This window comes from Solea solea, chromosome 11 (assembly GCF_958295425.1).
Source record: "Solea solea chromosome 11, fSolSol10.1, whole genome shotgun sequence".
NCBI lineage: Eukaryota > Metazoa > Chordata > Actinopteri > Pleuronectiformes > Soleidae > Solea > Solea solea.
In genome coordinates this window covers 24,827,981-24,849,053 of record NC_081144.1, presented here as the reverse complement: position 1 = coordinate 24,849,053, position 21,073 = coordinate 24,827,981, and the positions used below count along the sequence as shown (strand labels likewise).

General features: G+C 44.1%; 1 protein-coding gene across 3 annotated transcripts in view; it reads right to left on the bottom strand.

The window, feature by feature from the left end:
- The window catches only part of LOC131469031 (IQ motif and SEC7 domain-containing protein 2-like), a 58,014-nt gene extending 36,941 nt beyond the window's left edge, over nucleotides 1-21,073 (bottom strand). The window contains exons 1-2 of one of the 3 annotated variants that reach the window (XM_058643858.1): nucleotides 20,916-21,073; nucleotides 15,672-17,527 (exon numbers count right to left, since the gene is read on the bottom strand). In XM_058643858.1, the coding sequence (XP_058499841.1) occupies nucleotides 15,672-16,444 (773 nt within the window). In that variant the 5' untranslated portion in view covers nucleotides 16,445-17,527; nucleotides 20,916-21,073. Of the gene's footprint in view, nucleotides 1-15,671; nucleotides 17,528-18,654; nucleotides 19,288-20,915 lie in introns of those variants that run through there. The other 2 variants (XM_058643857.1, XM_058643856.1) reach the window with 2 other exon arrangements.

The window sequence follows — 21,073 nt, the reverse complement described above, 5'->3', positions numbered from 1 at the left end:
CACTTGTTACAAACTGTGTAAAAAAAGTGATCAGCCGACTTGTGTGAGAGTCTCAGTTAGCAGTGGGGGTAATGTTAGCATTGGACTAACATGTTTTCTGCTGACTCATCGTTCTCTAAAGTGGCCGCACATTCAGGAACTTTGTTCAACACAGAAAATACTCACTTTTTTTCATTTCACATTTAATCTAAGTTTGTAATTTAGCATTAGCAACGCAGTGCTAGTAAAGTGCTACAGTCCCACCCACTCAAACAAACCCCACAGAAACAGCGCAAACGTGATGAATTTAATTCTATTTAACTCATTTTTCTATTGAAAATTGTTGAGTTTTATGTGTGAATTTTTTTTTATTTGTTTACAAAATTCTGTCAAAAAAAAACCCAGTGTTATTTCGTATCAATGCATATTTATTTATATATACGTGGTTTCCTTTCGTAGCAGGTAAACGTCTATTTAAAGCTGCAGTCAGTGATTTCATCATCAGAAAACAAATAATAAAGTATTGTGTAAATCGGTGTTTGTCAAAGTTAATCCTCATAAACCTCACACACTGGTAAAGGGACCGTAGATTAAGACTCAAATTATTATTATGTTGGGGGTTTTTTTGTGGTCATAATCCCTCAACTCCACTCTGATCAATAATCTGGTGGAAACAGTAGAACAGGATTTTCCTCCATGTACCAGCAGAGGGAGCTCACGTACCACAGATTATATATTGAATATTTTTAAGATTAAAGGTCGTTCATGTAAACACACTCCGAATGAACATCACTCACTCATGTCACTGACGTTTATTATGTGTGTGTGTGTGTGTGTGTTAGAGGCACCAGGTCTCTCTCTCTCTCTCTCTCTCGCGGTGGGAAGCACTTCAAACCGTTCGTTTTTCTCGTTTTGCTGAAAGAGAAAACTCGCAGACCCACAGAGGCAGAAAATGCTGAGTCAGCTTTAGCCTCGGAGCCTATCGTCGACAGTTTACGACACTTTTTAGCATCACCACGAAAACCGGGAGTGTGATCCACGTATTCACACTTTAAAGCACGAACAAATGTCAGAAAAGAATGAGTTCTGCGGAGAATCCTGGTCACTGTACATGAAGATGACGACGACTCGACAAAAACACTAGAGATGTTCCGACACCAGAGTCCACAACGCCTACGATAACTGTCGTAAAAAGCAGAAAATCTCTGCGTGGATCCACTGCGACGTCTTTAAAGGATGTTTATGTCATGAATGCTACGCTATGAGAAATCGCTTCTCCTTCACGTTTAAAGATCGGCATCATGAAGCAGAGCTAAACTGATGCTAGCGTTCATTGGTTAGAGTCAAATTATAGTTAAACGATGCAGATATCAGTATTTACGTTGTATACTTTGACTTTTCCAGCATTTCTGCGGTTTCCTACTGTTTGTCATCGTTAGTGGCAGCGTCCACGTAACTGCCTCCTAGCAACTTAAGATAATACTCGGTAAAGAAGAATGTTTCGCTCGTGTTAGTATCACTTTTAAGAACTTCTAATTTACAGCAAATGATACTTTGCACACATAGCAAAAAGAGTATCGATAAAATCTGATCTTTAGTTGTACGACTGTTGGTGAAGAAGAAGCCATTTTTAATAATGTAGCGTTAGCCACAACTAGCTAATAGTTTGTCGAATTTTTTCAAAGCTGGGTCACATTTAAATAAAGTTGTTAAATTTAAATTTACTCACAGTCTTTTTTAAGTCACGAAAAACATGATTTAAAAAGTTCTTTGGCTTTGTTCCCTTTACGTGATTGTTTTATCGGGATTTAAAGGTGCAGTGTGCGAAATTTAGGCAGTAAATTTAATAAAAAGATTTAAAGTTGTTTTTAATCACCTGAAAACCAAGAATTTTAGTTATTTTTCCTGTAAATTGAGCCGCCATGTTTGTTTGCAAAATGTAATCAGTCGGATTCAGTGTGCAACTTCAGTCACCAGGTGGCGCTGTTGCCAGACCATAAACCAGTGACACCAATCATCCCATCATTCAGAGTTAGCAGCATTAAAGAGTAACTAAACCCCTAAACCACTTTTTTCAGGTTCAAACTAGTGAATAAGGTTATCTCGTAATATTATTGACGGATCCAGGTCATACTCTTAGTAGTTTTGTGTAAAGTATTTGAATGACGTATTTTGTGTTAAAAATGTGTGTATGTATGGCCTTCTCTGGATAAACACCTCCCATTACATTACAAATTTTCGTATTAGCTGGCTCCTCCCATGTTCTTGTCACTGTCCCGGTTCTCCATCACACCGTCCTCCTCTAGCCACGCCCCCACAGACACAGCAGTGGGGGGGGGGGGGGCCCTTGTACTTCAGCCCTTGTACTTCTGGTGGATATCGCAGCAGAGCTGCATAAATTCAGCGGAATTCAGCACAAATGGGAAATGAAGTAGGAAAATAAAACTTCCTGTTTACTTTTCAGAATAAAAGATCCCGTGTTGACACCACATTGTACTTCATTTTACTACATCACAGAAAGAGTCCTCGCGAGCTCAGTGTGCTCCTGTCTATTCGCTCGGTAGAAACACTGCTCTGTTTGTTGTGTGGAAGCAGGCGGACGTGAGGCGGCGGCAGTGAAGTGTAACTGGGCTGAGCTGAGCGGACCAGAACAGAGCACATCCATTCTGCCCAGCAACAGTGAATACTATTTTCTGATTGGCTGATAGGTCGCTAATTCAAGACAGATGTATGACTGAACTACTCAGAGCAATCTGCCTTCGTTTCGTCGATTCATAGACTACCAATTTATTTGTGGTGACTTTTATCACTTCTCAGCGTGTGATTGTGTAAACTTATTGAAATGTGTGTGTCTCGTGCTAAATGCAGCTCTAAGCTGCCGCTGGAAATACCACAGCAAGCTGCCACGATTTGCACTCGATCGTCACGCCCCCTGCGGTGTTCACTCAGCGGTAACTCGATGCCCACTTTTTGTCGATTTGTAAAATCAGGCATTGGGCGGAGTCAGCTTCAGAACAGGGGTTACTTCCTTTAAATCAAAAAAAAATCTGCATTTGCTATCGGACGATAAAATTAAAGTTTGGATATTGGAATTTGAAACAAATAGTATCGGAACATCTCTAGAAAAAACAGGACAGCAGTGTTTGGTTATTCGTGTTGAGGACGATGTCCATGTGACGCCTGGTCACGAGCTAATGTCCCACCGAGACCAGAGGAGTCTTCTGTCCTTCGTCCTGAAGAGTTTCATGTGAGGCCGAGAGGAAACCTGCGCAGACGAGCTCCGGCCGCCTGAGGCTCTGTTTGTGACTTTGTCATGGAAACAGCGGGAGAGGGGGTGTGGCTTCATGCTCGGACAGGGAGGATACACGGCTAAAGTTCCCGATCACAGAGTTTGTTCTCGGGCTGACGTCAAAAAGACAAGCGTGCTAGCGTTGCGCACCAAAAAGTGCCGACTCATCGCCGACCTACAGCTGAGTCGTTGAGGCGTTCACTCGCTGTCCACCAGGTGTCGCTGTCTGACATTTCAAAATAAAGGTTTACGCTTTGAGAGGAAAAGAAAATGTTGCTCTTATTTTAAAGTTCTCCGCGTTCCAAGTCCGTCAGCGTTACTTTCTCAACAAAACAGGCTTTTATTGTGAAAAACTCACTCGAGAAGAAATCCTGGACTTGGAAAGACAGAGAAGGCCTTGGAGGGGAAGGGGGAGGAAGGAGACGGAGCTGTGGATGATGCCCCTCCTTTGATTTACCGGGGAGAGTCAGGTGAGGGGGGCGGGGAGAAGTGTCTCGCGGTCGCCACTGGTTACCTAGAGGAGGGGCTACTGCACTCGGAGGCGGGGCAACAGAACTGATGGGCGATGTCGTCGTCTTCCTCCTCTCTGAGGGACAGAGACAGACAAAAAAAGACAAGAGACAAATAAAGAGGAAGAGATGGACAGAGGAACAAAGAAGAAGGAAGGAGGACAGAGGAACAAAGAAGAAGGACAGAGGAACAAAGAAGAGGAAGGAGGACAGAGGAACAAAGAAGAAGGACAGAGGAACAAACAAGGAGGACAGAGGAACAAAGAAGAGGAAGGAGGACAGAGGAACAGAGAAGAAGGACAGAGGAACAAAGAAGCGGAAGGAGGACAGAGGAACAAAGAAGAAGGACAGAGGAACAAAGAAGGACAGAGGAACAAAGAAGAAGGACAGGGGAACGAGGAGGAAGGAGGACAGAGGAACAAAGAAGAGGAAGGACAGAGGAAGAGAAGAAGTCTGGTAATGGGTTTGTTCAGTTTATAAATGCAGTTCTGCATTTTAGCCACCAGGTGTCAGTGTTTCCACATCTGAGTGAAACAGAGATTGGAGGTGAAGCAGCTTCTTAAGGAGCTCATGGATGAATGGGTGAATGGGTGAGGGGGTGACGGTGAAGCCAAAACTTTTTTTACACATTTTTAACTAAAAATATTAACTGTTAACTTTAAATTGACATTTATTTAGTATGTTTTCAGATTGAAAAATGCTAACATTAAGAGAATAAAACAGATATTTTCATGTCTCCTTCATGTTTCCACAGATGATGAAGTGGTTAAAACAAGGAAAACTAGGATCTGAGTGGACAACAGACAAAACTACCTTATTATTAGAATTAATATAATTATTGTAATTAATGTTCTGATGTCACACAAACGTCAAAGTCTCTGCACCCAAACACAGATGACTTTACAACCACCAGGGGGCAGAATATCAGCTGTCCAATCAGACGCCACAAACTATGACAAACTATTGTGACCTGAATTGCAAAATGTAAATCGCTACAAGAGCAAATTCGTACGACTAATTCATATCTGTAACCAGTTTGGTGAATGAGTGAATTATTTATTGAGATTTTGCTGAATTCATTAAAACTCATTATGCATGTAATTTAATGTGCATATATATACATACATATATACATGTATGTACGTACACAAAATTCAGCAAATTTGTTAATGGACCTAAACATAAGATTCCCATGACCCATCTGTGTGTTCTGACCCAGTCTTTGAGAACCACTGATTCACTCCACTTTCTTCTGCAAATATTATCAAAAAGGTTAAAAGGTGAAGATGCTACTATGTAACTAGTGAACTAACTAACTTCATGTCTTTTTGTCCTCGTCCAGGGAAACAGGTACGAAGCTAGCTTTGCTAACCACAACTTTAGCATGTTTCAGTTAAAGGTCAAAATGTCACAGAAACAACATCAATAAAGTTACTTTATGATTTAAAGTTGTAAACGTCTGCGATGAACTGAAGTAAAAACCTCGATCTTTTACACACACACACACACACACACACACATGCCCAAAACACCTGAATCGCCCCCTGGTGGCTGGTTGAGGGATAGCCCCTCCATCGTTTCTCTAAAAAAACAGGCTGATGATTGACAGCTGACAATCAGGAGGGTGTGTGTGGGTGGAGTCTTGACATGAACACAATCATCGCACCACATGACAAAAAAACACCAGAACAAAACAAAACAAAATGGCGGCCCCCGTAGCTGTGTTTAATCGTCGCCTGTTCTGAGCCAAGCCACGAGTCATGCTAGTTAGCACACCTCGCTAATCCTACACTAATGAACCACAGAATCAGCTGATTAATCTCAGCTGTGACGTCCAGGATGACGAGAACTGAGACTTTAGTGAGTTTTTGTTCTTGTTTGGTTAAAAATAAATATGCTAGCTCGCTAACATCAATAACCAACTTCTGACCTCTTAAATACACCAGTTACAGAGCAGCAGCAGCAGCAACAGCAGCAGCAGCAGCAGCAGCATTTCTGCAGAGTGCAGAAACAGGAGCACGCTGAGCTTCTTTCTGTGATGTCGTTAAGTGAAATACGATGTGGAGACGGATAAATGACGGATCAGAGACTCAGAGACGGATAAATGACGGATCAGAGACTCAGTGTGTTGTGGTTAGTAAGTGTTTACTCTTCACTTAAATCATCATTTAAAGTTAATTTGATCACATCAAAATAAAAGACTCGACGTAGACTTCCTGCTCCACCTGTGACCCTGATGAAGGTTTTTATTTATTTTCTGAACCTTTTCACTTTTCTTTCTTTAGTTTAACTGATTTCACCGAGGTTTAATCAACAACAATGAAAATATTTAATGAACAAAATGAAAATGTTTTTCACAACATATGAATATGGTGGTGGTGGGGGGGGGGGGGGGGTGAGAAAGAAAGAGAGAGAAAGCTGCTTCACCTGCTGTCTCCTCTGTTCATATGTGTGTGTGTGTGTTGGAGGGGGCAGAGCAGGTGAGGTGTCATGTGATTCCAAAACGCATCAAGAGCAAATCAGTGATAAAATATAACATTTAAAATAACCTAAACAAGAAGTGCTTTTACTTTGAAACAGGCACAGACGGATATGATCAAAATCACTTAGAGTTCAGTTCTGTTCTCAAAAAACTAACAAATAAACGTGAGAAACACCAGAACACGAGCTTCTCTACGTTCTTTTTCTTTTTTAGTCATACATTCTTTTCATGACTCCAAACGCTGTAGTACATATGCCTGGCCCGTATGTGGCGCTGTAAGACTGCCACAGATGTTTGATGATTACTTTGCTCAGATAATGATGACACACATGTTTCATACTGTCTCATCACAAATAACAGCCTCTGCCCTCACAATGTTGCTGATTTCTTTGTTTTTAGTAAAAGTGCACAAATGACCTCAGAGGTGTCAAACTGGCGGTCCGCGGGCCATATGTGCTCCACCTCTTAATATCCTGTTATAATGAAAACATGACCCTTGACCTCCTCTTCCTGAGATGAAGCTGTTTTCATTACAGTCGTCCACGTCATCATTTACTTAATTTACTTAAATTTCAACTGATTTCTCTGTTATTGTGCATCATAAATATGCTTTTATTGTGAAATGCATATCATTCCATATCAAAACCAACACTTTTACTTTGAAATTATGTCAAATATCTTCATGAATATCTTACATTAACCACCTGCTACTCAACCCTCATGTCACTACACACACGCGAGACACTCATTGGCCCCCAGGTCATTTCACATCATTATTATAATTAATGATGGAGTCACTGTTATTCTCGTGGCAGATTCGCTCTCAGTGCGTTGTTGGGGGTCACGACCTCCCTGCTGCTGATGCTGGTGGGTGTGGTACAAGGGGGTGGCCACTGGAGGCAGTGTGGTGGTGGTGGTGGGTGGAGGCAGAGTGGACAGGTAGCGGTTGAGGGGTGAGGGTGTGGGGTTGTGGAAGGGGACTCTGGCCCTTACCTTGCCTGCTCGTGGTGCTTGGCGGGGGGCAGAGCGCAGGGAGGCTTGGGCAGGCGGAGGCGCGCGGGACAGCAGTACTGATGGTAGGTGGCGTGGCTGTTAGGAGGAAGGCTGGAGGAGTAGAGAGAGGAGGAGGAGGAGGAGGAGGTAGAGGAGGAAGGAGTGGTGATGCTAGTAGGGTTGTTGGAGGTACGACAAGAGGTGGCGGTGGTAGAACAGGTGGAGGAGGAGGAATAAGACCTGACAGAGAGAGAGAGAGAGAGAGAGAGAGAGGAGAGAGAGAGATAGAGAGAGGGAGAGTGTGGGGAGAGGGAGAAAAAAAGAGAGAAAAATAAAGTCAAGAGAGAAACAGAGAAAGAAAGACAACAACAGGAACAAACACGCACACATAAACAAACACTGTTAGCACGACTAGCATCACAGCACACTGTCAGCAATAGCTTAGCTTAGCAGTATTAGCATGTGCACACTTGTACCTTGTAAGCTTTAGCTTAGCACACGATAAGTAAGAGCAGCATAGCATCAGCACACACTTGGGAGTAGGGATGGGACGATAAAGGTATATGAGATTATTGCACACCGCAGTAAAGTCATGTTATTGAGATCATGTGATAAAAAATGTTTTTTACTAAAATTATGTAAAGCAACAAAAACATCGTAAAATATTACGATGCAAAAATGTGAGAAAAATGTTGCAGCGCAATAAGACTTGGAAATGTTGTAATGATTTATGTTAGAGTGTCACCAGGGGGCGCTGGCATCTTTCCAGTCATTCAGGGACCTCATGATCTGGAATCATTTTAGTTAAAGTTCCGTGTGAAAAACGTTAATTTTACGTTCAGTATAGTTGCTTTATTTAGAAACAACAAATGATTAGTTTTGTATTGAAACACTTTGAGTAACTCACTGTGACTTTAAATGTTTCTATCGCCCCATACCCACTCAACAGAATTAGCAGTTAGCTTAAAATTAGCATTTCTTACCATGTTAGCATGACTTTAACACACAGTGTAAGAGCAGTTAGTGCCAACTGTAGCTCCACCAGCTCACAACATGAACACACACACACGTTAGCTTTAGCCCAGCATAGTTACAGAATTAGCTCAGAGAGTTAGCACACAGTCAATCCGGGCCATTAGCATGAGCAGATAGCATCACAGCGCTACATGTAGAGTGTGTAACGTGAGTCAGGAGAGAGAGAGAGAGAGAGGATGAAGCACAGAGAAACAGAGGTCAGAGGTCACTCCAGGTTCAAACACGGACACAAGAACCACACTAACTGAGCTAGTTGTGGATTAGCCGCTTGGCTAAACAGAAATGAAACGTGACATAAACGAACATGAGTTTAGACGTTTGACCAACACTTGGTCTGAAGCTGCGACACTTTTTCATTGTACAGCGACGTTCTGGCTTGAGGACTTTGGTGTGGGAGAGTGAGTGGTTTACAAACTTCAGTTTCCTGCTGGAAAAGTCTGTGTAACAGTGAGATAAAGATGTGAACATGTGACGTAGATATCGTAGACTTAAACTGAGGTAGATTTTATTACACAGTCTTTTGTGAAGTGGCTTAAATCTGTTTCCACCACACCAAAGTCCATAGAGAAAATCAGTGATTTTAGCTCGCAAGGACACAGGAGCTGCTGGTCTACTGCTGCCTCGTGTGGTCACTTTGTGTCATTAAGGTTAATCTGAACAAAGGATTTCAAACACAAAATTGACTAAATAAGACATTTGAACTTAGTGATGGAGGCAGCAGTGAATCAACAACTCTGTGTGCTATGATGTTAAAATCACTGATTTTCTCTATGGGGTTTGGTGTGGGAGAGTGAGTGGTTTACAAACTTCAGTTTCCTGTTGGAAAAGTCTGTCTAACAGTGAGATAAAGTAGGGTAAATCTGTCTCAGGTTCCCTCTCAGTCTCAGTGCCTCAAACCATCAAATACCACACTCCTAAATACCCTGAACTTTAATGTGGACCAGCCTGGATGTGACTCGACCACAAACCAGAGCACAAAAGAGTTTCTGCATCTGCTGCTGAGTTTGCATTTGAACAACACTTTAACACCTGAATCAGCATTTTAATGAACTCTGGTTTAACACCTGCACCATAATAAAATAACTGCATCATGTTTTACAGCAAACACACACACACGTGTCCTCAGAGGACATGACAATGACGTACATTTATTTCCTGCAGACTCACTTTAACTTAAACCGTCATCCATTTAAAAAGTTTCACATTTTTAAATATATGTGATCATTCTGTGCATCGCCACATGAAACGTCGTGTTGTCATGAAAACCTTGAGTGAGTGAGAGGAGAAAAGTGTTGATGTGTCATGTGACTGCTCTCTTCTCACCAACATACAGTCCTGGTGATTTTCTTTCAAGAGCTGAATCTTTACAGTGAGTCCAGGTTTTTGAGGCTTTTTAAAAGTCTGAGCCCAAAGACACACAAACACGGCACATTGCAGTCATAGTGCCACCAGCTGGAGGCACACGAAGGTTTGATCTGCTCCCATCATCAGTTCTGTGAGTGACGTCAACTACGATTTATCACGTTCTGTCGGAAACATACCATGGATGCTAACATATTTATTGATAAAGCCTTCATTCATTCATTCATTCATTCCTTACCAGTTTATCTCAAATGCCCTGTATATAGACCAACTTTTTAAAGATAGTAAACTATTGTGACCCAAATAACAATAAAAATCTCACAGGTATTTATGCTATTTGTATATATCTAAGTCTATATGTATGCATACATATTTGTTTGTGTGTGTATATAAATATATATGCATATTTGTAAATTTGTATGCATGTACATAATATATATATATATATACATATATGGAAAGTGTGGTGAGTGAGTGAGTGAGTGAGTGAAGCTGCTGCTCTTCAGTTGTAGCAGCTCCAGAAAACGAGGCCATGCCAACAGTGTTGTTCAGGGCAACAGTTGCAAATGAAGAAACATGTTGTCACGGTAACAGGGACTGCATATGTGCACGCACGCGCAGGCGTGTGTCGGTTTTAAATAGATCCTCCACCAACACTAACATCACTGCTGCTGCTGCTGCTCAGAGGTGATTTACTGTTTCCAATACATTAAATATATATATATACACACCCACATATATATATATATGTATACATATATATATATATACATGTATACACACACATACATATATTGTGTACATATACACAGAAAATAAAAACAGTTTTGTAGTATTTCAGTTTTACAACATGATCACGTTTCCTTGTTTTAGTTTTAGAACTGAAGCTGAAATAAACTTTATTTTTTTTTTAAGACCAACAACTGACACACACACACACACACACACACGGTCAGACCTCAGGGTGTTATCCTGTGGCTCAGCTGTGAGAGGTAATTCATCACCTCTCTATTCATATCAGCCTAGTTTCCCCTTCAACACACACTAACACACACACACACAGAGAGAGACAGACATACACACAAACACACATTCAACAAGCCTGCGACACTGAAACTGTTCACATTATAAATTACAAGTGATACAGGCCACACCCCCGGAAAAACAAGGAGTCTACAAAAAATGAACAAAATGGACGACAGAAATCTCTGTCTTTCCTAAATGTTTATGAGGAGTCGCCACACAAACTTTAAACTATTGTATGTTGTAATGTTCATCTACTGATTGAACTTTAGACACCAGTAAGTTTTCCTTTACCGCATTAACCAGTTTCGGCGTGTATCTCCCACCATCCTCAGAACTGTTCACTTGATGGTGACATGCTTTATCAGCTGTTGTTAAGGAGGCGTGATCTTCCTGTCAGATATAAGGGGGCGACCACACCTCCTGCTGTTCATTTGCTCCCCCAGGACGGTGGCCCGTGTGACATCAGAAGATACACGGCGCTCCGTGTGACGTCGGAAGATACACAGCGATCCGTGTGACGTCACAAGGTATACGGCACTCTGTGTGACGTCGGAAGATAAATGATGCTCCGTGTGACGTCGGAAGATACATGACGCTCCGTGTGACGTTGCAAGGTACACGGTGCTCCGTGTGACGTCAGAAGATACACAGCGATCCGTGTGACGTCACAAGGTATACGGCACTCTGTGTGACGTCGGAAGATAAATGATGCTCCGTGTGACGTCGGAAGATACATGACGCTCCGTGTGACGTTGCAAGGTACACGGTGCTCCGTGTGACGTCAGAAGATACACGGCGCTCCGTGTGACGTCGGAAGATACACGACGCTCCGTGTGACGTTGGAAGATACACGACGCTCCGTGTGACGTTGGAAGATACATGACGCTCCGTGTGACGTTGGAAGATACATGACGCTCCGTGTGACGTTGGAAGATACATGACGCTCCGTGTGACGTCACAAGGTATACGGCGCTCTGTGTGACGTCGGAAGATACATGATGCTCCGTGTGACGTTGGAAGATACATGACGCTCCGTGTAACGTTGCAAGGTATACGGTGCTCCGTGTGACGTCAGAAGATACACGGCGCTCCGTGTGACGTTGGAAGATACATGACGCTCCGTGTGACGTTGGAAGATACATGGCGCTCCGTGTGACGTTGGAAGATACATGACGCTCCGTGTGACGTCGGAAGATACATGACGCTCCGTGTAACGTTGCAAGGTATACGGTGCTCCGTGTGACGTCAGAAGATACACGGCGCTCCGTGTGACGTTGGAAGATACATGACGCTCCGTGTGACGTTGCAAGGTATACGGTGCTCCGTGTGACGTCAGAAGATACACAGCGCTCTGTGTCATGTTGGAAGATAGACGACGCTCCGTGTGACGTCAGAAGGTACACGGCGCTCCGTGTGACATTGGAAGACACACTGAAACTGGTTAACAAGGTACAGGAAAACTTGCTGTTTAAAAAACTAAGTTTAAATTATTGTCTTCAGAGGACACTCAGGGGGAAGACACATTCAGAGGACACTCAGGGGGGAAGATCCATTAAGAGGACACTCAGGGGGAAGACACATTCAGAGGACACTCAGGGGGGAAGATACATTCAGAGGACACTCAGGGGGGAAGATCCATCCATAGGACACTCAGGGGGAAGACACAATCAGAGGACACTCAGGGGGAAGACACATTCAGAGGACACTCAGGGGGGAAGATACATTCAGAGGACACTCAGAATTAAAGTGATGAGTAAAAGTGTGATTTGGTTCAAACAAAGTCTCAGGATGTAAATGTACAAACATATTTGATGATATGCCTCTCGGGGGCGCTGACTGAAATGAGCTGTTTGACTTACAGTGGCCTCAGATGAACACACACACACACACACACACACACACACACAGGTGTGTTGCCGCAGTGACCCACTTTCTGTGAATATGATTCATATTCTGATCTGATCACAGTGAAGAGGTTTGTGTGTGTGTGTATGTGTGTGTGTGACTGCTCAGAATCTGTTGATCATGTGACATCACAACAGTTTCACAGAGACTGAGGAGTTTTCTTTCTTCCCAGCATGCACTGCAACAATCCTGGATGGATTGCCAACGATGTCATCAGACCGAGACTCAAACACCGAGACGGAAACACACACACACACGAATATATCTGATCCTTATACTGCCCCCTGGTGGAGATGACGTGCTATAATGTTGGCTCATGTATAGAAACAACGATGTTGATGTCACATTTATATGGAAACATCAGGTGTTAGTTATGAGAGAGAGAGAGAGAGAGAGAGCCGTGTGGAGCTGATAAACTTCATTAACACTCTGTGATGCTTGTTTATGTTCAAAACTACGTACTACAGTTTTAATTATGGTGGAGCACAGACTTTGAACTTGCACCGTCGTTTTTCTGTCATGTTGTTTGTTTGTTAATAAAGTTGTTTTCTTTGGATTAGACTCTGCTCTAATCGGATTGGCTGCCACACACGGAGCTTCCTGTTGTGAGGTTCTTCACTTCCTGCTCTGTCACAGTGATGTCACCAGTGAGTGAGTGAGTGAGTGAGTGAGCTGCAGTGTTTGTCCCGTTATGAAACCTCCTCTGCCTCCTGCACCTCATCCTGTTGCCATGACGACACACACACACGCACGCGCACGCACACCAACTCCATGTCTCATTTACATGTTGCCAAATATAACAGACAGATTGACAGTGGGAGGGGGAGACACACACACATACACACTGAAGATGTGATGAAATAAAATGTTAAAGGGATAGTTCAACACTTCAGTGGAAACTATTTAACTTTGTTTATGACATTTTGAGATATCGATTTTATTTATCAGCCTCATCTTCACTGCCTGTTACATCACTCACCGGCTCAGAGTCAAGCTCCGCCCCCACCACACTTTATCAGCTGCACCTGAACGTCACATGACTCATGGGATTGAGAGGATTTCTGATGCCTCCGGTCTGAGTCACACGTCTGTGAACATGCGATTTATTCTCTGACAACGATGAACTCATGAGTCATCGCTGCAGATTTACTGGTCTTCACGACCGCGGGTCCATGAGCTGTGAGCACGAGTCTGAGCGACAGCCGGCGATAACCAGTGACAACCAGTGACAACCAGTGACAACCAGCGTCGTCCTTCAAACAGCCTCTCCACTGTTGCATGGCAACAGCCGGCAACTGCCACAAGTTAACAGCAACAACGCTGCTGTTAACATTTACAGATGAACCGCCTGCTGTCACACACACACGCACGCGCGCGCACACACACACACACACACGCACTTCCTTCAGACTGTGTTGCCAGGCAACCAAACCAGATTCTAGAACTTAAAATATGTCTTCTGAGCAACAAAAATTACAACAGAATTGAGCAAAAGGGAAGTGTCCGGTGAGTGGTTACCACGGCAACCGGTACAACAAAACAACTTTCACATAAAGAGCAACCGATTCCCCGCCGCCTCACAGAAGCAGCCGTTACATAACACAGTGAGCTTCAGTCTGGGCTCCACCAATTAAGGGTGTTAAGAGACACTGTAGTCATTTAGTCCGTCCGCGTCTCCAGGGTCTCGCGCCGTCCTGCACTATGTAAATTAGCGCTACACAGTGTAGCTGATGAAAGGCTCAGCGTTTATCAAACCACTGACGGCTCTTTTCTCAGCTGCACATGAGCAGAAACAGCCCAGCAATTTTATGTCAGTGAGAAATCAAGCAAAAAAAGGAGAAAGTTTTCAGGTCAAAGTTTAGCACACAAGCACAACCTGTGTAAGAGAAGCTGCTAAGTTAGTAGCAATAACAGAGAAAGAGTCAAAGGTCAACACGAGTTTGGACAAAGCAGCTGGTCTGAAGTGAAAGGATGTCGTCATAGCAACAGATAAATGTCTCTCCTCGGGATTCCACTGAATAAGTACTGAGGCGTTGTTGCTGCGTGCGCTTATACTTGCCAAACACCAATCGGATGAGTTCACAGCTCCGCCCACTGTGCGGCGGAATGTACATATGTAAACACAAAGAAACAGCTGTTTCACCGACTGACCACAGAACGAGGAGAGAACGCTGGATTTGTGTCGTTGATGAAGTTTAGTGAAAGATCCATATGGTAGCTTTTATTCTGAAAATAAACCGGACGATTTATTGTTGTATCGGCTGAATTGGAGCCCGGTCAGAACAAAGGTCTTTCCACATGCTTGCATGATCTCTCCGTGTGTGTATGTATGGGGGGGTGGTTCCTCCCACAGTCCAAAATCATGCAGATTTGGGGACAATTAGGTAAATTGGACACTGTAGATTGACTGTGAGAGTGGATGGGTGTCCCTGTGATGGACTGGTGATATGTCCAGGGTGTCTATGTCAGCTGAGACTGTGACGCTCATGTGGCAGATAGAGCGTTAGCAGATGAGTGTGTGAAGCGTTGCAGTCCATCATCTGGCAAAAACAGAACTCTTGTCTATTCTCTGTCAGTCAGTGCAAGACCACATGTCGACTTTTCAGTGGAATCCCTACAATCGAACGTACTGGCATCAAGAACTAGCACTGACCTGGTACCAGTTCCTAATTAGTTAGTGCTGTTAGCATCAGAGTCCAGAGTCAGCGGCCACAGACATCAGTCCAAACAAAGGAACATGAACCAGAGTCTGTCCTCTGGTGGTGGACATACGGACACTCTTCTCTTCAAGTTCTTTGTTTAGACATCCTACCGACCAAATGATTGAGTAGTTATTACCATCCCCATCATAGCGATCCCTGCTAGTGTTGTACAAACTCAAAAGTCCAAAATCAATGCGGACTCTGGCCTCTGGTCTCGGTGCCTCTCTGAGGCTGAATTGATTATGACATCATTTGTCAAATCACTACCAGGATTTACAAACTACTTTTACCAGAGATTCTTCAGAAAGCATCATTTCAAACCTTCACTGCGATTCCTTTGTGTTACCTTTGACCTTTTCTTGTTGTAGTAACGTTAAAGTGTAACTTACGGTTTGTGAAGGTGGAGGGTGTGGGCGTGGTGGTTGTTGGAGGCGTTGGATCTGTGCAAGCGCTCAATCCTCTCTTTCTCTTTCTCCACGAAGTTGGTGTTGGTGCCAGTGCTGGTGGAGGGGGCCCGGGACAACCGGCTGTGGACCCGCGGCTGATCCCTGGGTGGGATTGGAGGAGGGGGAGGTGGAGCCGGGGATGGGGAGGAGACTGGAGCTGGGATCTGGGTCGGAATCGAGATGGAGGCTGGGGCTGACGCTGGAGCTGGAGCTGGAACCGGAATAGCGGTCGCACTGGTGCTGTTAGTGCTGTTGTAGGAGTGGTGGGAGGAGGAGGAATGGTGGTGGTGCTGCTGCTGCTGCTGCTGATAATGCTGGTGATGGTGGTGGTGGCTGTGGTGGAGGGGGATGGAGGACGGAGGCTGGGGAGAAGTTTGGGGCTGGCTGCTGTTGTGGTGGTGGTGATGATGGTGGTGGTTCTTGGTAGAAATGGACGCCGGTGTGGTCTGAGTTGTAGGAGGCGGCGGTGGAGGAGGAGGGAGCGGAGGCTCGGGAGCAGCAGGTGGAGGAGGTACGACGGGTTGCCGGTCCAAACGTAGGTCCTTGTTCTCCTGGCTGAGGCGGTCTAGTTGGACCTCCAGCTCCTCGATTCGGCGCCGTTGGGTTTCTAGAAGCTTCTGCTGACTCTCAATAATGTTGTTGAGTTCAAGAAGGTACTCCACGGCCCGGTTTGGGCTTTCTGGGCTGCCCTTACCTGGACCTTGATTAGCATCCATGACCAAAGAGTTCGCAAACAAAGACTTAATATTTAACTTAGACACAGCTAGCACTGAGGCTAAATGCTAATCTCGTGCACTGGATGAAATGCTGCCTGAGTAACAGCTGGTGCAGGGTCGAGGGTTCACCTGGTAACCAAGCAGAGCGGTGTTGCTGACACGTTCAAATGAGCAGAACCGAATAGATCTAAAACTAGTACAAACCAACACTGAGGAAAAACCCTCAACACAACTTTTCAATGTCTAGTTTACGAACTAAAAACAAAAAAACTACAACCTAAAACCTAAACTACCCTTCACCCTCCCCCCCACCAGAGGTAAGTGGGGGGGAGAGGACTTCTTCTTTTTCGAGTTCTGATTCGAGGATCAAGATGGACCTCGTCCCTGTGGGCTCCAGTCAGAGAGGTTTATGAAGTCGCCAACCATTCCCTGGTTCGATCAGGAGGTCCTCCTGTGGTTCAGACCCATGATGGTCATGAATCAGAAGACAGTTCTAGGACATAAAGACGGTCTTTAACTCCTCCCTGTCTCAGAAGAGTCTGTCTCTTACCGTGTTTGTCAGTGACTCTGTTGTATCCAGTCTCTGGACTCCATGTAGAAGATCAGAAACCTGGTTTCTGAGAATCAGGTGTGTGGAGTGAAGCTGATCCAGATGTCATTTGTTCCTCTGGATCAGTGATGAGGGACATTATCAGAGTGGATTCAAATCACTGCAGCAGAATTACCGTCTGCTCCGCCAACACTTTCACGTCCACCGCTTCCCTGCAGAATCTCATTTGTCCGAAGAGTTTTCTGAGCGGCCGAGAGAAACAAAGTCCAGATGCTCAATGTTACCAACAAGGAGCCACAAAACTGAAAAGTCTTAATGTCCGTCAATGATCATCTTCTGACAAACATGGAAGACGAGACGTTGACCTGTTCCTGGTCCATGGGCTCACCTGCAGGACTCGGCTGGTGTCCCTGCAGTCGTTCTGACAGAGGAGATCAAATTTCATGTCAGATGTTCTTCTTCTCCTCGTGAACTTTGACGTGTCAGCGATCCGCCATCATTTTCATCTCATAGGATGGAACTTGTGGATCCGTCTTCACGTCACATGGAAAAGAAGAGAAGGAAAAAGAAGATGAGAAGACAGTTGCGGACCAGAGAGGACATCGGACTCTGTCCCTCTGTTTTTGGGTGATTTGTTGTTCCATAAAAACTAGAGTAACGACAACAACAGCATGTCAACAGTATGAAACCCCTCCCCTGTCCCCTCATAGCTATGATGTATCCACCACGATGAGACTGATGCGTCATTAAGAACTAGTATTGGTCCGATACTGGCGATAAGTTAGCGCTGATTTAGTTAGCTTAGCTTGTAAAGATCTCTGATGCAGTAATTTTCACAAATATTGGACTGATTCAGACACCGATTACTATAAAGCTCATCGCTATGAAGAAACCTAAATAAAAATAGAAGCTAACAGCAGCTGCACATTTCATCACGTTTAAGTTGTGAGTCCAGAAGTCGCACATTATATGTGTATATTATTTATACACACAAATATCAGCAAACTGAGCCCATATGTTTGAGCGACGAGAGTATGTATCACTAAGTACAGGAAGTAAAGACAACGTGACCATCCCGTAACAAGTGAGCGACTGCGTCATCAGGAGAAAACATTTTATTCATTCTTGTTTTTGCTGCCTTCAAGTGGTCAAAACAAACATCTCTTTTCAAACTTAAGTTTTTAGAAAATAACAACTTTTATGATCAAAACCAAAAGGTCAGCGTTACCAAAATAAAAGCTAAAACTATTTTTTTTTACATTTTTAGTTTTTACGTTGATATTTAACATCAAATTAAACCAAAAAAACATATAATTTAGAGACAGTCGCAGCAGGATTTTAATCCACCGAGCTTTCTGCAATACACACACACACACACACACGTCACATATTTGGACTTGAGCGCATCATCACACACACACACACACACTACAGCAGTTAACACATGCACATACATGTACACACACACACACACACACACACCCACACATCATCATGCTTATGGCCTATATAGGCCACACACACATACACGCTGCAGCATCCACACACACACACATACACGCTGCAGCATCCACACACACACACGCGCTGCAGCATCCACACACACACACACACACACACACACACACAGAGGAATAGGGAAGAGGCAGCAGAGGCTCACAGGTTTCAGCAGCGGCTCCTGCAGAGGTGATGGAGGGATGAAGGTGGAGGAGTGAGGAGGAGGAGGGAGGATTATTGATCCTCACTCACCCCTCTCTCTCTCTCTCTCTCTCTCTCTTCTGTCATCTCCTCTGTAAAAATGATAAAAACAAACGAGTGCTGCAGTTTTTTCTTCTTGTCGTTGATCAGATTGTGATCAGATGAGTCTCATGTTTTTCCTCTGCTGTTGTCACTGCTGCTGCTGCTGATGATGATGATGATGAAGATGCTGCAGGAGGCCTCGACTCCTCTTCTCCTCGTTATTCTTCCTCCTTTTTTTCCTTCTTGTTGCCGAGTCAATCTCTTTCTAATTATCATTCCTCTGCGTCTGACGGCCGAGAATCTGCTGCTGCAGCGCTGCTGATCTCCCTCTCTCTCTCTCTCTCTTACTCCCTCTCTCTCTTACTCACTCTTACTCTCTCTCTCTCCATGAGTGTGAGTGTGTGAGTGTGTGTGTGTGTGTGTGTGTGTGTGTGTGAGATTGGACACTGCTTTGGTTATCATCACTGGTGAAATATTAGTTTTTTTCTTTACTGCTAGTCTGCTGTAGAGAAGAGGAGGACGGTGGGAGGATGGATGGATGGCTGGATGAGGGATGGATGGATGAAGTGGGAGGAGGGAGGGAGTAAAAGTGAGAGTGCAGGACGACAGTAAATATGATTTTATTTCATATTAAAGAAAAACTCACAATAAGTTTGTTTGTGTTACATTAACAACAGGCTACGTTAAAAAAGAGCCTATAACTTTATTTAAACTCTAAATCCTGGCCAGGAGCTCTGATTTAGCTAGTTTAGCTTGTGACACTAATAATGTGATGCTTACTTTATTTAAACCCTGGTCAGGAACTCTAATTTAGCTAGCATAGCTTGTGACGCTCATAATGTGATACTAACTTTATTTAACTCTGGTCCAGAGCTCTGATTAAGCTTACTTAGCATGTCATTGCTAACTTTAGAAAATCACTCATCACTAACTCTAGCTGGGTCCACACGGTGGTGTAGTGGTTAGCACTCTCGCCTTGCAGCGAGAAGACCCGGGTTCGAGCCCCGGTTGGAACAAGGGCCTTTCTGCATGGAGTTTGCATGTTCTCCCCGTGTGTGCGTGGGTTCTCTCCGGGTTCTCCGGCTTCCTCCCACAGTCCAAAAACATGCAATGTGGGGTTAGGTAAATTGGACACTCTAACTTGACCATAGGAGTGAGTGTGAGAGTGAATGGTTGTTTGTCTCTATCTGTGTGTGGCCCTGCGATGGACTGGCGAACTGTCCAGGGTGTACCCCGCCTATCGCCCGATGTAGCTGAGATTGGCACAGCACCCCCCGCGACCCTCTGGCAGAGGATAAAGCGGTAGATGATGACTGACTGACTAACTCTAGCTTTAGTTAGCTTTAGCTACACCTAGCTTCTCCTCTGATAATGCTTCAGATTAATGAGCGTTAGCTGAGAGTTTGCTAACGAGAATCCGATCTACTTCTGTACGATAAAAATGCTTTAAGATCATATTTTCATAGGTTTTTTTAACAAGTGTAATAATAATAAACAGACTAACGATAAATGCTAAACGCATTGTGCGATTTTATCTCAAATCGCCAAAAAAAAACTTATTGATCGCAGTGAATTCGTTTTTTAAAAACATAAAGTTAGTGTAGCTATGGACAGATCAATGAACTCATTAGTGAGTGAATTACAATAGCAGGGGGCGCTCACGTCCAAACTCCCGTCATTTGAGTGGAACATTTCCGACTGAGTGTAAAATAAAACGTACATTTACTGCGAGAGACTTTTGCGATGTTCACAACTTTTTCTTCTTCTACTCTAAGTCGTTCTGTGTGTGAACACACTTAGTATCGCCATGGTTACGTCAAACAACAGTGTGAGGTCAGTGGTGTGCGCCCTCTACTGGGAAACTCCAGTAACACAACAACACCAGTGAATTTGAGCAAGTGAATACGACATGAATGTGTGAATGTTCAGAGCACACAATGTTACCTCATACAGCAGAGACAAAACACTCAAATCATTTGTATCTTCATCACGTGATCGACGTCATCACCGTGACCATGTAGCAAAATGTCTCCTGTTTAAAATCACATGCAACAGGCCCCACGCACACACACAGAATGACAGATTATTCACGATTACAGATTATTGATCCTATGTTAGCCTCGGCGTCATGTTAATCGATCATCGATTGATAAATCAAACGTTAGAAAAACGAGCACTCACATGCGCGCTGGCGTGCACGCGGCAGTACAGTGCGGTGAATCAAAGGTTGTGTTGTGTTGTTTCACCTGCGCTCGCGCCTCGTCCTCTTCCTTCAACTGTGAGAGAATAATCCACATCACACGGTCTCTGTCACCGGAACCTGCCGCTACCGCCGCCGC